The 16,201-nt window shown below is 45.4% G+C and overlaps 2 protein-coding genes across 2 annotated transcripts in view; one reads left to right on the top strand and one right to left on the bottom strand.

The window, feature by feature from the left end:
- The window catches only part of SLC38A6 (solute carrier family 38 member 6), a 52,121-nt gene extending 44,735 nt beyond the window's left edge, over positions 1–7,386 (bottom strand). The window contains exons 1-3 of the mRNA XM_083617145.1: positions 7,260–7,386; positions 4,053–4,183; positions 2,099–2,172 (exon numbers count right to left, since the gene is read on the bottom strand). Coding sequence (XP_083473271.1) covers positions 2,099–2,172; positions 4,053–4,183; positions 7,260–7,382 — 328 coding nt within the window. The 5' untranslated portion in view covers positions 7,383–7,386. The remainder of the gene's footprint in view (positions 1–2,098; positions 2,173–4,052; positions 4,184–7,259) is intronic.
- Positions 7,387–7,437: 51 nt separating this feature from the next.
- On the top strand, positions 7,438–16,201 carry TRMT5 (tRNA methyltransferase 5). Its single transcript, XM_083616158.1, is given in 6 exon segments — positions 7,438–7,576; positions 11,336–11,991; positions 12,418–12,545; positions 13,411–14,056; positions 15,877–15,929; positions 15,931–16,201. Coding segments are annotated over 6 exon segments (1,521 nt in total). The 5' UTR covers positions 7,438–7,571; the 3' UTR covers positions 15,964–16,201.

A 16,201-nucleotide genomic window follows, 5' to 3' on the forward strand; every position in this document is an offset into this window, starting at 1 on the left:
AGATGCACGTTCACAACCCGCAGCGTTCGCAACCCACATCTGCACACGTGCGGGTTGCTATTCGTTGCTTCTGCACATGCGCAAAGCGTGATTAGCACTTCTGCGCATGCGCGACCGCCAAAACCCGGAAGTAACCCGTTCCGGTACTTCCGGGTTTCGACGGTCCATAACCTGAAAAAGCACAACCTGAAGCGCCTGTAACCCGAGGTATGGCTGTAGATCATTATGATGTATGTCGCTACGGAGCACACTGGAAGAGAAGGGAGATGCTTTTTCCAGAGTTGCGCGTACCGGAGGACACAGAGTTCCGGGGGCTTGCAGGCACCCCCAGGGCATTTTCCACTGCTGTGTCTACCCTCCCCTTTTCACTACAAAAATTAGTGGGGTCAGGGGGGGTGTAGGATTTGCTACGTGATTTACTTAGGAGCTCTAAAACACTTGGAATACCATAGGTGGCTCTACTTTGGATGGAGGGAACAGAAGCACAAAAGCAGTGTTAACAAAGAAGCCCCGCTATCCAAACCACTAACTCTTACTGCTTCTAAAGTTGCTGAAAGCCTGTTTGTTAAATTAAACACGCAGAACTAGCATTCCCACTACTCTTAATTTAAAATCATGGCATGATCCTCAAACCAAATTGGATGTGTGCAATATTCAAAGCAGCACACTGCAGCCTTTCCCCCAAAAAAATTCCTTTCCCTGCCTCCCACCAAAAGAAAAAAGCTGGTTGATATTCTATGTCTTTTTAAATTTGTTTGTGGGAGAGGAGGTCATGGGTACACACATGTAATGGTTTTAGGGGTTGCTCGTGCGTAAGTTACCGCCACTCTGGGCTAGGTTGCCTGGTTAAACCTTTTCTGTCTGGACAGCCATTCACTTCGTGGCTGTTCAGTCGCTAGCAGAATCCGTCAGTGGGCGTTTCTTAAACTTCTTCCAGCAAAGAAGTTCTTTGACACCAAGTCTACGCCTACTTTCCCTGCGTGGAAGTCTTCTGCGCAGGGTGGGTGTGGGTAGCGGAGGACCCGTGCTCTCCCCGCTGGTCTCCAGCGAGGAGTCCTGGAGCCCCCTCGCCGATTCCCCCATCTGCCCCCCTTTATCCCTGGTGTTACGCCGATTTCCTTCCCCAGCGGATGAGCTGCCTCTCTCCCTGCTGGGCCCTTCTCCAGCATCGCTTGGGAGCCTTGCCTCCGCCTCTGGCTCCGATGTCAGTTCCCTGACAACACACATCCCTTTTTCGTTCTTGTTTTTATTTTGTATTTTGATGCTGTGAACTGCCCTGAGATCTTTGGACGCAGGGTCATTTACAAATTTAATATAAATAAATAAACTTGGGTCCCTAAGCTGCTGTTGGACTACAACTCCCATCATCCCTGACCACTGTTCCTGCTAGCTAGGGGGTGATGGGAGTTGTAGTCCAACAACAGCTGGGGACCCAAGTTCGAGAAACACTGATTTTTTTTAAAGAGTACAGCGTTACCTTTTAATGAGAAATTTTCAAACTGGAAAAACCTGGGTTTACAAAGGGGTTTCTAAATCTGACATTTAATAATGGCAGGCAAGCTTAAAAGCAGCTTGCCCAGCACTACTGATCTTCCCCTTTCCAGAGCACCCTTATAGTTCATGGGGGGCAGGGGGAGAGCAGCAAAGAAGCCCAACAGACTTGGCTAGCGCTTTGCACAAATGGGGTATACATTAAAAAAAAATCCCCCAAAGCCTTTCGCAACACAATTGTGTGATTTCACTATCAGGCAGGACAGACAACGTGGAAAGGGCGCTATGTTGCAATAACAAGATAAATCACTGCAATAACAAGTCACAGGACTTCCCCTGACAAAACCTCGTGTGGTAGGTTAAGCTGAGAGATGGTGACAGATCTAAAAGTCTGCCAGTGAGCTTCATGACTGAGTAGGGATTTGAATCCTGGTTTCCCAAGTTCTAGCCCAACTCTTCAACCACTATGACACACCGGTTTCTCATACGGCACCAGCCACAGCAATTGTTAGCCCCTGAAATGCACTTCGCAAATTCTGAATGTATTTCTAACTTGTCCATTCTAAAGGCTTCTCTGATTAAATCACTGCATGCTGCCTTCACTTACCAGTATGAATGCACATAGTAAGCAGGAGAAATACAGAATAAGATGCAAGGACGGCAACAATCAGCAGCAACACACTAGGACAGAAGAAACGAATGATCAAGGCCACACTTAATATATATTTAACATATATATACTTAATACATTGTGTTTTCCCAGAAACAAGCAGAAGAAATCGTTCCTTCCTCATTTTATGGTTCACATCGGCAGAATCTAATTCACGCCACGGTTGGTTACTCAATATTTTCCATGTTCTGCTTTTCTTTTGAATTTTCTGTGTCATTAAATTTGGACTTTTTTATGTTTATGAACCATTTCACCATCTCTATGCTTTAGAACATTCTAAAGAACGTTTTGGGTCACCCATTTAATTTGGTATTTGCCTGTTTGTTCATGGCAAATGACAAAAGCACCTCTCCTAAGAAAGAGAATACAGCAATCACACTCTGGCTGGATGATCCACCACTATCACAAGACGCAGCTATTTAAACCTGGCACTGGCAATTTCCTGGTTTGCACACAATGCTAAACCACACATTGCTGAAGATGCAACAAATCACAACTTGCCCCGCCAATCTTTGGCTTGTTTTCCAGCTGCCCTTTCCTCATGGCTTTGTAGCTTGGTAAGACATGGGTGGCGCTGTGGGTTAAACCACAGAGCCTAGGACTTGCCAATCAGAAGGTCGGCGGTTCGAATCCCCGCGACGGGGTGAGCTCCTGTTGCTCGGTCCCTGCTCCTGCCAACCTAGCAGTTTGAAAGCATGTCAAAGTGCAAGTAGATAAATAGGTACCGCTCTGGCGGGAAGGTAAACGGTGTTTCTGTGCGCTGCTCTGGTTCGCCAGAAGCTGCTTAGTCATGCTGGCCACATGACCCGGAAGCTGTACGCCAGCTCCCTCGGCCAATAAAGCGAGATGAGCACCACAACCCCACAGTCGGTCACGACTGGACCTAATGGTCAGGGGTCCCTTTACCTTTACCTTAAGCACCCGGTGTGGGATGGCCAGCAAGTTTAAGGAAGGGTGCTGGGTTCACACACAATGCTAAGCTATCAACATCAAGCCATGGTTTGTAAGCTAAAAACAAACCATGGGCTCAGGCTGTGGTTTGTTGGCAGCAAGCAAACCATAATGAACTCACTGGGCAGCGTTCACACATGATGCCAAGCTACAGTTTGGTTGCCACGCCATGTTATGTGCGGACCAGTTCAATGTGAATCACCCCAGTTCGGGTTTCCGAGTCAGAAATAGTGAGGTATGGCTTGCAAATTTATTAACACATCACAAAAGATAACTGCACAATTTGTCAAATGGTGGTGGTCTGCTCCTGGTGCCACCCTACCTGCGGCACCCCACCAAGCACTGCTGTCGCCCAAACCTGGCATTTGACGTGGTACTGTCCAATCTACCACCCCAGGATTCTGCAATTTTCATACTGCCGCATGTATAGATCAAGCAGACAAGGGTGGCACACTGAGGAAAGTTGAGATTTTAGCACAATTGCATTCCCCTCCCCCATGTTATATGGCATTTTTGAAGCTTACTTTAACTTTTTTAGTATCACATAGTATATTTCTGACTATAAGGATTAATGCACAGGATTGATATTAATTAATCAACTGTAAGTGTTAATTTATAGCATTACAGTCAAACCTCGGCTCCCAAACATCTCCGTTTTGGAACATTTCGACTCCTGAATATAGAAAACCCAGAAGTAAATGCTCCGGTTTTCTAACATTTTTCGGAAGCCAAACGTCCAACGCAGCTTCCGCTTGACTGCAATAAGCTCTTGCAGCCAATCAGAAGCTGTGCCTCGGTTGCTGAGCATTTTGGAAGCTGAACGGGCTTCCGGAACGGATTACATTTGACAACTGAGGTTTAAATATATAAAAATCTTACACACTTCTTAAAAATATAGTATGATATAATATAGAATATAATTGACACACACAAAACTTACCTAAATCCAAGGATTCCCGTTTTGGCCATGGCATATGCCAATCCAAGTATCCCACTGCCCATGATAGCATTCATTAAATTAAATACCGAGAAGCCAAATGAAGCCCCAGACGATGTGTGGTTCAAAAATGTCTGTAAATGACAGAACCAGATTGTTAACACTGTGAATTCTTCATGTGGGCAAAAGCAATCACACAAGCCCAAAGCAAATGGGAGTGGAAAAGTATTTTAATTCATAGACAAAGACTCTGGACCAATGCTGACAATCCACTCAGAAGTTTTATTACAGTCAAGTAGTATATTTATTATATTTTTATTTTAGAAATTTCATAAAATTTAGACACTGCTTGATTGGGGGGGGGGGGACCTCAAAGAAGTTTACAAAAAGGTAAAACAGTAAAATCAAGAAAAAACTGCAACCACGCCTAAAATCATACAAATGTTAAAATACTGTATTAAAACAGATTTTAAAAATTACCTCAACTTTTAAAACACCTGGGTAGGCTTTTAGCAGGCACCGAAGAGAGTATATGCAGTTAGTTAGTTAGTTAGTTAGTTAAAGGTCTGAGTTTGAACATACAAAAAAATATTTAAAACCTAACAGTTACTAGAGATGAATCAGGGAAGACCAAATTCTAATAACTGTTAATCTAGCCAGTAAAAAGAAAAATGTCGTAATTTGTTTGTTTTTTTTTAGATTTGACATGGCTAGGAGGATGGAAATCTCAGCCTCATTAGGTTTTCTAACTCGATTTCTTTTTTAACCAAGTATTGTAAGTTTAGGGACTTCTTAGAGCCAGAACTTATGAAATACGTAATCAAAATGTGAGCTTTCCAACTTTATTTTTTTCCTCGGTCTCAAAAGTGGCAATAAAAACAGAAAACGAAGCCAGGTCATGCCTGCAAAAGACTGTACCAGAGCCAACACTGTTCCATCTACTAAAACTCAAACTTAATAACATTACTGGTAGAGTTAGTGGATCTCCAGTCTAGTTGAATAGACTCCCACAGTCTATGGGGAGAGTCACTGATAGTTTTACAGTAGTGGCTTTTGGGGAGGAATGCTACGGTGCTTAGAGGATGGCTGTTCTTGCTTTTAGTTCATTTAATACATTACGATTTTGTCTATTTAAAAGGCATCCAGAACCTGTGAGACATAAGAGGTATACATGATTTTTGATTTGGGCTGCAATCCTAACCCCACTTACCTGAGAGTAAGCCCCACTGAATTCAATGAGACTTACTTTTGAGTAGAAACAGGGAGGGTTGCATTATTCTCGCTTTCCTCTCCCCAACACCAACAGGGACCCTGTGGAATTAATACCCAGTCCATAGATTTCTAGGAATGGAAGAACCATCTTTGGTGGGTCAAGACCACCACTACAGCTGTAGGAATAATGCAAAATTCTGGAACTATGAGATTGTGAGAAGTGGGATGGAATGAAACAAAAGGGCGGAGAAACCTGTTCTACAACGCTTTTTCTAAAGAATGTGCTAGACAATCCCATTTATAAGAGGACTGTGTGCCATGACCTGTATATAATGGGGGGGGGGGGGGAGAGAATGTACTATGGGGCCTTCTGGTGACACAGGTCACTTCCAAAGGTTGCAAAAAGCATTTGTAGCATGCCCTGTGCAATGATGTTGCTGCTGTGAGGCTCTATGGAGATGCAATTGTGTTACAAATAACACCGGCGGCTTGGAGAAGTATGTGCGTCCATTCTACAGGACTCTACGGGGCCGAGTCTTCAAACCCAAGTGAGGAACTTCTGTGCCACCAAGCTGAACAACAGAGGAGTATGTGTCCATTCTGTGGCTTCTATGGGGTTGTGAAGTTCTAAGAGAGGGCCCTACGATGTTTCAGGGGTGGAAGTGTATGCATTCAACAAGTCTTCCTAGGGTTGCAAGGTTTCATGGGTCTGTGCTGTGTGCTTCTACGGCACTAGGAAATGCCACTTTGCCCGTGGGGCTGTGAGCAAGGTGTGCTGGGAAGCTCATGGAGATGTGGAAATGCAACACAGGCCTGGAGCGTCATCAGGGGTAAATGATGTACTGTCATACCTCGGGTTACAGACGCTTCAGGTTCCATGTTTTCGGGTTGCACACCACGCCAAATCCGGAAGTACCGGAACGGGTTACTTCCAGGTTTCAGCGCTCGCACATGCGCAGAAGAGCTAAATGGCGCTTTGCACATGTGCAGAAGCGCTAAATAGCACTTTGCGCATGCGCAAAAGCACTGAATCGCAACCCGCACGTGCGCAGACGCGGCACTGCGGGTTGCGAACATGCCTCCCGCATGGATCACATTCGCAACCCGAGCATCCTCTGTAGTCTGTCCACTTCCTATAGGTTTCAAGAGCAGCCAGGCAACATGGGGAATATCTTTTGAGTATATCGTGGAATGAGGAGTACCATGAGTATATGTTATGGCGCTGTGCAAAGCGAGATGTAAACTGCTGAGCTGGGAAAATCTTTGTGCCCAATCTACGTGGCTTCCGATTTTGAAGACACAGGATGGGGTATCTTCAAAGAAGAAGTGGTTTCAAATCCTTATTCAGCCATGATGCCCAACTCAGCAATTTGGAGGTCACCCTCCCTCTCTTAGCCCAACGTACCTCACAGGGTTGTTGCCAGCATGAAGATAAATTCAACAGTGTAAATAAGTTTTCATGGATATGATAATGGAATACTCAGTAATTTAGTTTATGTAAAATATGCAGGGGGTTGTGCTACGCAAAATGAACCATGGAAAGAGAAGAAGGGAAGTCACTAATATTTTAAGGTTGTTTAAATGAGTATTCTAAATTGTAAAACAGAAAATTTAATAAAAATTAACCAATAATAGGAATAGCACTGATTTAGATCTGTAAGGACTTGGCAGTCATTAATGAGTCCTATGGCAATTTTACCAAGCCAAACCAAACTGGGAAACCCAGCCAGATGGGCGGGGTATAAATAAATTATTATTATTATTATTATTATTATTATCATCATCATCATCATCATCATCGAGATATCTTTTGAATTCCCAAGCCATGTTACAACTTCCCTCTTCTTTTTAGCACCCCTCACTGTGAGGGGATTTGAAAGCGGGAAGCGCCAACCCGCCCTGCTCTGTGGGGCTGAGCGAGGAGCCGCCCTCCAACCCGGGGGAGCCCAGCCCCACCGCCTCCCCTCTCGCCCCCCACCGCCCCAGCCCCACACACACCCTGCCCGGGGGCGGCGGCGGCGGCGGCGGCAGGAGCGGCGCTCCGTCCTCCAGCTCCTGCGCCGACAAGTACCATCCCCGCGGCTCGCAGTTGACGCTGCCGACGAGCCGCGGCTCCTCCATGGCGGCGAAGGGAGCGGAGAAGTCCCAAGAGCGGCCGGAGGCCGACCGAAGCCCCGTCCTCGGGGCCGGGGAGGAGCCGGCGGGCGCTGAGAGGAAACAGGGCGGGGCGCGCTACTCGAGGGCGGCGCTTGGGCGGGGAGGCTGGGCCTCGGCGAGCTGAGGGGAAATGCGGCGCGGCGAGAGGCCGGCATGAGGTGAGGCGCCCCGTTTAAAAAAAAATGAGGGGCTGGGGGCTCCCCGCCGCTTCCAACAAGGGCTGGGGGGGGTGTGGGGAGCCGTTATAGGGTTGGTTTTAATGCTTGACTTTTTATTGTTTTTATGGAGGCCGCTGCGGAAATCCAGCCAGATGGACCGGCGTAGAAATATTATTTTTATTTCTTCCTTCCCTCGTCTGACTAGGCAAATGCACTCTGCGCGCGCTCAGAGGCACGCGTCCCTGCAGCGTGGAGGAAGAAGGGCGCTTCTTGTAGGCCAACTAGGCCTCGGCCTCAGCTCCGCGCAGCAACCGCAGGGCGAGAACACCCCTAGCAGGCCTTAATCTCATCGCCTACTGCAGGGTTTCCCCAAACTGGGGTTGTGTTTTTGGTTTGGACTACCATTCCCATCGTCCCTGGCTTACTGGTCCTGCTGGCTAAGGATGATGGGAGTTGTAGTCCAAAAAACCAACAAGAAGCTGGAGCCTCAAGTTTGGGAAACCCTGATCTGTGGTGTAGTGAAGAGGCGTTGGGACATTTTTTAGAGCAGTGTTCCCCAACCTTGGGCCTCCAGCTGTTTTTGGACTACAACTCCCATCATCCCTCGCTAGCAAGACCAGTGGTCAAGGATGATGGGAATTGTAGTCCAAAAACAGCTGGGGGCCCAAGGTTGGGGAACACTGTTTTAGAGCACCGGTTATGGTTGCAAAGATATATTAATGACACACGGAGTTCATAGATTCACAGAGTTGGAAGGGACCCCGAGGGACATCTAGTCCAACCCCCAGCAATGCAGGAATCTCAACAAGATTATCCGTGACAGATGCTCCACCTGAGCTCTGTTTGAAAACTTCCAAGGAAGGAGATTGCCTGAGGGAGCTCTTACCATCAGAAAGTTCTTCCTGATGTTTAGTCAGAATCTCATTTATTTTAACTTGAATCTGTTAGTTCAGGTCCTAGCCTCCAGAACAGTTGTCACTATTATTATTTATTCAATGTGTTTTGTCACTTTATCTCGCCCAAGGCAACCTAAATTGACTTTGGTTGTTATGTTCCCCCATTTAATAGGTCCTTGTTTTGTTTTTCTTTTCTGCTTTTTCTTCTCTTTTTATTACACTCTTTTTTGTGTGCACGACAAGCAAATATGTTTTATTTATTTATTAGTAGTAGTAGTAGTACCCCCTTCTGACTGAATTGCCCATTATATGGTGTATAATGGTTTTTGCTACATATTGTCAAAAGATAATATTAATACAAAAAAATTAAACATTGGTTGAAGGTTGAAGATCCCAAGCCAGGGAGACGCCCAGCGACCTAGGCTGAATTGGCTGCATTGCCACAACTTGCTATTGCGCTCAAGGTGTTTCATGTAATGTTCAGGCAAAAAGATCTTATCCTTCTGCAACTTAAGGTAAGAAGAAAAGAAGAGCCCTTCTGGATCAGGCCAAAGGCCCATCTAGGTCCAGCATCCCTGTTCTTTAAAAAAAAAAAAAAGGCCAACCAGATGCCTGTGAAAAGCCAGAATGGAGGACCTGAGTGAAACAACACACTCCCCACCTGACATTTTCAGCAACTAGTGTTCAGAATCATACTGCCTTCGATCCTGGAGGAATAATAATATTAATATTATTATTAATAATAATAATACAGTGGTACCTCGGGTTAAGAACTTAATTCGTTCTGGAGGTCTGTTCTTAACCTGAAACTGTTCTTAACCTGAAGAACCACTTTAGCTAATAGGGCCTCCTGCTGCCGCCGCGCCGCTGCTGCACGACTTCTGTTCTCATCCTGAAGCAAAGTTCTTAACCCGAGTTAATATTTCTGGGTTAGCGGAGTCTGTAACCTGAAGTTTATGTAACCTGAAGCGTATGTAACCCGAGGTACCACTGTAATAATAATATATTGCTTATATCCCTATAGGTGGCTTCCAACAGAATAAAAATAAACAGAATACAGTGGTACCTTGGTTCTCAAACGGCTTAGTTGTCAAACAAATCGGCTCCTGAACACTGAAAACCCGGAACTAAGTGTTCCGGTTTGTGAATGTTTTTCAGAAGCCGAACATCCAACACAGTTTCCACTTGAGTGCAGGAAGCTCCTGCAGCCAATCAGAGGTCATGCCTTGGTTTTTGAATGGTTTTGGGAATCGAACAGACTCCCAGAATAGATTAACTTCTAGAACCAAGGTACCACTGTAGTAATAAAAACAGCGAAACATCAGACATAAAAAGCTTACTGATACAAGGCTGCCTTCAAAATATAGCCATATTGGGAACTGTAGTTTATCCTCTACCCCCCCCCCCGCTACAATATGCAGCACCCTTAACAAACTATGGCTCCCATAATTCTTTGGGAGGAAGCCGTGATGGTTGAAGCGGTATAATGTCTTTTAAATCTATGGTGTGCATGTGACCCAAGTTCTTTGCCTTCTCCTATATGGCCATCTTTTGAAGAGTGCTAGCCCATTCTCTCTCAGTCTTCTCATCTCCAGGCTAAACATACCCAATTGTTTCCATTTTTCCTCACATAACTTGTTTTTCTATGCCTGATCTTCTCTTAGGAGTTTGTTTACTTAAAATACCCATCTACCCCATTTCATTTCCCAAGGAGATATCAGCGACAGAACCATTGTGTGTGCGGGAAAACAATCTCCAAATTAAACCCAAATCACACAATCAAAATATTTCATAGAATTGCAATACAATAAAATACAATATATTTAAAAAGAAACAGAAAAACAGTTAAAATCAATGTGAATATTTAATGCAATGGACGTGCCGCATTTTCAACCACAAATCCACAGACATTATGTGGGCTACCTGCATGAAGTTCACAAACCAGTTTGAGAACTCCTGAGGCCTAGCGTAGGAAGTGAGTGAATATACGCATCTGGATGTTTCAGGATGTGGGCAGAGTAGGTAGGGCTTTTGCCTTTCCACCCTATCTGTGGGCATCTCAAAAACATCTGGTTGGCCACTGTGTGATAAAGGATGTGTGGTTTTGGACAGAAACAGGAAGGCTCTTCTCATGTTCTTTAAATCAAGTTTTGATTTAAAAAGAAACTCGGTGAAACACAAAGCTATTTGGAAGTTTTATATTCTAACCATCCAGAAAGCCTATTGCCCAAATTAAAGATCCCTGTGTTTGTGACCAGAGGCACCTTCTTACTTTACCTGGTACAAGGATAAGGCTGATGGTTCTTAGGATGTGGTTATTCAGCTGCTGAGGGAAAAATCCTCTGCACATGTTTAGTGAGGCCTTCACCTGTTATGGCATACATTTCAGGGCCAGGGCTGCACTCCTAACTTCAGTTATTTGGGAATAACTGATTTCAATAGGGCTTACCTTTGATTAGACAGTTAGGATTGCACCCTGCCATTGACAACAGGGCTAAAATCTTGGGTACCAGATTTGCTCCACAGGGCTGCAGGAACCCCTAGAAGAGTTGTAGGTGGCATATGGGGGAAAACAGGAGGAGATGGGGAAAATATTCTGTTGCACAAGCAGGAATCCTTGTGCTTAGGAAAGTTCACATAGCACTACTTTGGATACAAGCCCAAAACTCCTTCCTCTGCCAAGCTTCTAATTCGTTGCTGCATCAGTGTTATCTTTGGGTCATGTAGGACAGTTTCGAATAATCTCATACAAGTGCTAGTGATTTTATGAGAACTGTACAGACATGTGGATTTGTAGCATTCCCCCCTATTTTTTTATTGAATGCTTACATAATGTCTATAAAGTGAATGATTTCCCTTCTAGGATTTTCAGGCGATTAAACAGCTTGCCTGCTAGCCTCCTGAAAGTGAAATATTTTGGAACAACTGCCTCAAATACATCATTTCCAGCAGTCTGGACGTTTTGCGGTCAGCCTCTTAATAGGTTGCTTGGACACCTTGCAGCCGCTTGTAGAAATAGTTTGTGCACTATGCCGGAGGTACCTGAGCAGAAATTTGACCTTGACCTGCATTCGCCACATCCCAGGGTCCGTGGAATGACCACCCTTGACAGAGCTGCGTTCAAAAGGAATGTTGTGATCCCAGCTCTGAAGGTTAACAAAGACCTCCTGAGCAAGCTGGAGAAGCCTCTCAAACGAGTGCTGTTGAAGCGCCCAGGTCTCAAAAGAGTTGTTGAAGACCCAGAAGATGAAAGCAGAAAGTTTCTTTTGTTAGATCCTCATGCCATATCCGACAGCTGTTCCCTGGGCGAATCTGAGCAACAGATCCTGAAGAGCTTTAACATTAGCCCTGAGATTGTCAAGTATAACCAGGAACTGACATACGACCATTTCAAGGTGGACGAAATTCTGCAAGCAGTGCTTCCTGAAGGTCAGGAAGTGACCACTGCATTCAGCAGAATTGGCCACATCATTCACTTGAATCTGAGGGACCATCAGCTGCCCTACAAACACATAATTGGTAGGTTAAGATTTACATCAGGGAAGTCTTGTTTGGTTATTTCCAAAGAAATGACTGAGCTGTTTCTTTCTGAAGCAGGGTTAAGTATGTCTGAAGTATGTATTTAAATGTACTTTAAATGCATGGTGTGGATATGACTAGATCTAAGCTATAATGTCACAAAAATTCTGGAGAGACAAAAGTGATCTCTCCCATTCGTAAAGGCCTACTGATAACTCATTAATGGCTAGAGGAGGGCAAGCAATGTGCCACATTCCTTGGCAAAGGCAATCAGCATTTCTTCACTAAAAAATTTAAGCAACAGCCTAATGGAAATGGAGTGGGGTTTATTTTATATGTTCTTTATGAGTCTGTATCATAGATGTTTAAATCACATGCCTGCTTTTTTGAAAAGCAAATTTCACAGCCCGTTTCTCTGCCTTTCAGGTCAAGTTATCCTTGACAAGAATCCAGGAATCACCTGTGCTGTAAATAAAACCAATACCATAGATAATGCTTATCGGAATTTTCAAATGGAGGTATTAGCTGGAGAGGAGGCCAATATGATCACAAAGGTACCAGGAATTTTTAATAGTATTTTCTTGCAACAAAAAAGGGGGGGATTAAAAATCTAACATTGAGAAAGCAGACAAAGCAAAGAGCAGACATTGCAGAAAGATACAGTCTGACATATTAATTCTTTATTCCTCTCTGTTCCATAGACTTGGCAGTCTCTGTGTGTTCCCATATGTCCAAGTCTAGCCTAAATGAAATCACAAATGTTCATAAGACTTTGGTAGGAAGAACGTAGCTTAGTGGTGGTGAAATGTATAGACGTATATTAATTTTTTAAAAACCACATAATCAAAGATGCTAATGAACTCTTGAATTTTAGAAGCAGCTCAGAAACCAGGTGCTGATTTTGCTTCTTTGGGAAAACAATGTCTTCCTTGTGCATTAGATTGAAGAAACTGTGGGTGGCATTCAACTAAATTATTGTCCAATTTCACTTGCACATCAAGACCGGCTTCCATGCAGTCCCCAAATCTGTTCTAGAGAATTGGGGGGGAAACCCAGAACAGATTTAGGACTTATGATATTTCTTCTACTTGGGATCTGATTGCTGATTAGAAAAGGCAAACATACAGCACCATTTCTGAATGGTACCCACATGTATCACAGCTTTCACCCATGGAGTACGCTTGGCTAGGGGCATGATCATTTCTCAGTCACTGATAGTAGGTTTTGCATATGCAAAAGATATTTGATGGGATAGATCTTGATGTCATTCATAGAAGGTGATGCACATATATGTATTTTATCTTCAAAAGCATCTCATGACTACAAAATAAAATGTGTGAGGCATCCTTTACTGGGGAATTCTGGACCAGAGAGATTCTAGCCTGCTAGCGATCATGCCAATATTTTGAACTCTTGCAGGTTAAGGAGCACCATATCATGTATGAATTTGATTTCTCCAAAGTCTACTGGAACCCCCGCCTCTGCACAGAACACATGCGCATCGTCGGCCTCCTCAAGCCAGGTGACCTTCTCTTTGATGTCTTCGCCGGGGTGGGGCCTTTTGCGATTCCTGCAGCGAAGAAGGGCTGCGTTGTGTTTGCAAACGACCTCAACCCTGACTCGTACAAGTGGCTGCAGCACAACTGTAAGCTAAACAAAGTGGACAGAAAAGTCAAGGTCTTCAACATGGATGGCAGGCAGTTCCTCGAGGAGCCAGTGAAGGAAGAACTGACCAGACAGCTTTCTTTGAAGGAGCGGAACAGCTGCCTGCACATCGTCATGAACTTGCCAGCCATGGCAGTTGAATTCTTAGATGTCTTCAGGCACCTCTTGGATGGAGAGCCGGGCAGCACCAGTCTTCCCACTGTCCACTGCTACTGCTTTTCCAAGCACGACAACCCTGCGCAAGATGTTCAGGAGAGAGTCGAAGCCTGCTTGGGAATCTCCTTAGAGGGCCTTTGCTCTGTGGAGCTGGTGAGGAACGTAGCGCCCAATAAGGACATGATGTGCATCAGCTTCAGCCTCCCATCCAAGGTGTTGTACAAGCCGCTGTCTTCTCTGAAAGGTAAGAGGCAGGACTACTGCAAGCTTTTCGGGTCCCCTGTGAATCCTTTCCCTCAGATCGGACATTGAAATGGGGATTAGGGCTGGGCAATACCTGGTTTTCAACATTGTGATATATCACCAGTTAAACACTGTGATATATCAGTACCGTATTTTTCGTCCCATAGGACGCTCCGTCCCATAGGACGCACCTAATTTTGTTGGGGGAAAATAAAGGAATTTTTTTTCCCTTTATTTCCCCCCCAAAACCAGGTCGGGGAACAGCGGGATGGCGGCGCTGCGCCTACCCGCTGTCCCCCGAGCTTGTGGGGCTGGGTGATGTCTGCCCGGCACGCAGGGCGCTCTGCTTCAGGGCGCGCCGGGCGGCAGGCTGCTATCCACAGCGTGGGGAGCCCCGCGGGAACTCCCGCGGGCTCCCCAGGCTTGCTGATAGCTTCCTGAAGCCTGGAGAGTGAGAGGGGTCGGTGCGCACCGACCCCTCTCGCTCTCCAAGCTTCAGCGAAAGCCTGTATTTGCCCCATAGGATGCACACAGATTTCCCCTTCATTTTTGGAGGGGAAAAAGTGTGTCCTATAGGGCGAAAAATACGGTATATCATGATGTCTGAAATAAGGATGGAGATATGAAGAAGCATTGGCTGGCTTCACAGTTTTTCCTGCATCGTGGTTTTTGCTGGCGCCTGCGTTTGTGATCGCTGCACCCTGCAGTAGGCAGAGAAGAGCTGAGCAGGCAGAGTTAACAGGGCTGTAGGAATCAAAAACAGCGTTGGCTGGCTTCACGACATGGACTTCAAACCGGTTATTGATGATAAATCGATATATCGCCCAGCCCTAATGGTGGCCCTTAATTTGCATAGGAGGACAAGGGGGAATGTACTTCTAGGGAGGAAAAAGCATAAAGGTCACAAATAAATAATGTGTTACAGGCACACATGCAACTGTTTCATTGCTGTGCTTGCATAGGGAAGCTGCAGCCAGTCCTGGTTTCTCAGCACATGAATACATAGGGAAACAAATGTGTGTGTATGCACGCATGACCTCCTATGTGCAGTTTTCCCTGTGGGAAGTTCACAACCTGTGATGTGGCTGCATGTCTTGGGGCAAGTTGCAAGTGTGTTGTCAGTGCCTCGGATGCTTAGTAAAATCCTTTTGCTTTGTTCCTGCTCAAGTTTTGTGCTGCAGACGACCCCAAATCCTAAGAGCTTTGCAGGTGTGCATTGAGGTGTCACCGATGGTCGCTTTCCAACTGCAGGCCCATTGCCTCCCATTGAGTTCTGCTACTGCAGAGGGTTCCTGAGCTTCGGGAGCAGCAAGAAAGGCTGTGGTGGGAATGGAGGCAGAGCTACAATTCCTCTACATCCTGTCCCAGGGTCCCTTTATTGTACCTCACCTACCCCTCCTGTCTCCACAGCCGCTTTACGTGAGACAAGTTTGAAAGTGTGGTTTTAATTTTGCTCCCTGGTTCCTGCTCCCCCCCCTCCAGCTACCTTTTTTAGGACCCTTCCCCACCTCCAGGCAGCCTCTTGACTGTGCTGCCTACATCATCACACAGCCTGCTGTCGCTGTACCATGTGTATCCACTGCCACACACAGAACCGGGCTGCTTTTAATGCCACATCAAACTCACTTTCAGGCGTGTTTTGTGATGCCAACAAAACTGCCCAACCACAGGCAGGCCACTGGCATTTGATGAAAGCCAGGGGGCTGCTGTGTGGCAGGGGACTGGGAGAAAAACTTATGGGTCTCCCCCTAAACTGCTAGAAATCCACACATGCCTCCAGATCCATATTGATTCAGATAGTCTGTCATCTTTTACTTGTAGGTGCAGATAATCCCCAGGAACCAGCATCAAAACGCCTGCGTCCAAATGAAGAGCCCCCTGAAGAAAAAAAATAACCTTATGGTCTAGGAGACTTTGTGGGTACCATTCCAGAAATGATGTCTATGCAGAACTTTTAACTCCCATCTTTCAAGGAAGGCAAGCAGATTTGTTCATCAGCACTTGTAAGGACAGCCTCCGAAAAATGGTATTAACAGCTGCTGTGCTGATTATGCCCTGATCATCTTTGCTTCTTTTTAATTCTGTAACAGTTGGATGGGGTACATTTTTTTAAAAAAAAAGAATATTAAATGTTTATTTTGCCACA

Source organism: Podarcis filfolensis (assembly GCF_964270895.1).
Source record: "Podarcis filfolensis genome assembly, chromosome: 1".
In the NCBI taxonomy this organism is placed as follows: Eukaryota; Metazoa; Chordata; class Lepidosauria; order Squamata; family Lacertidae; genus Podarcis; species Podarcis filfolensis.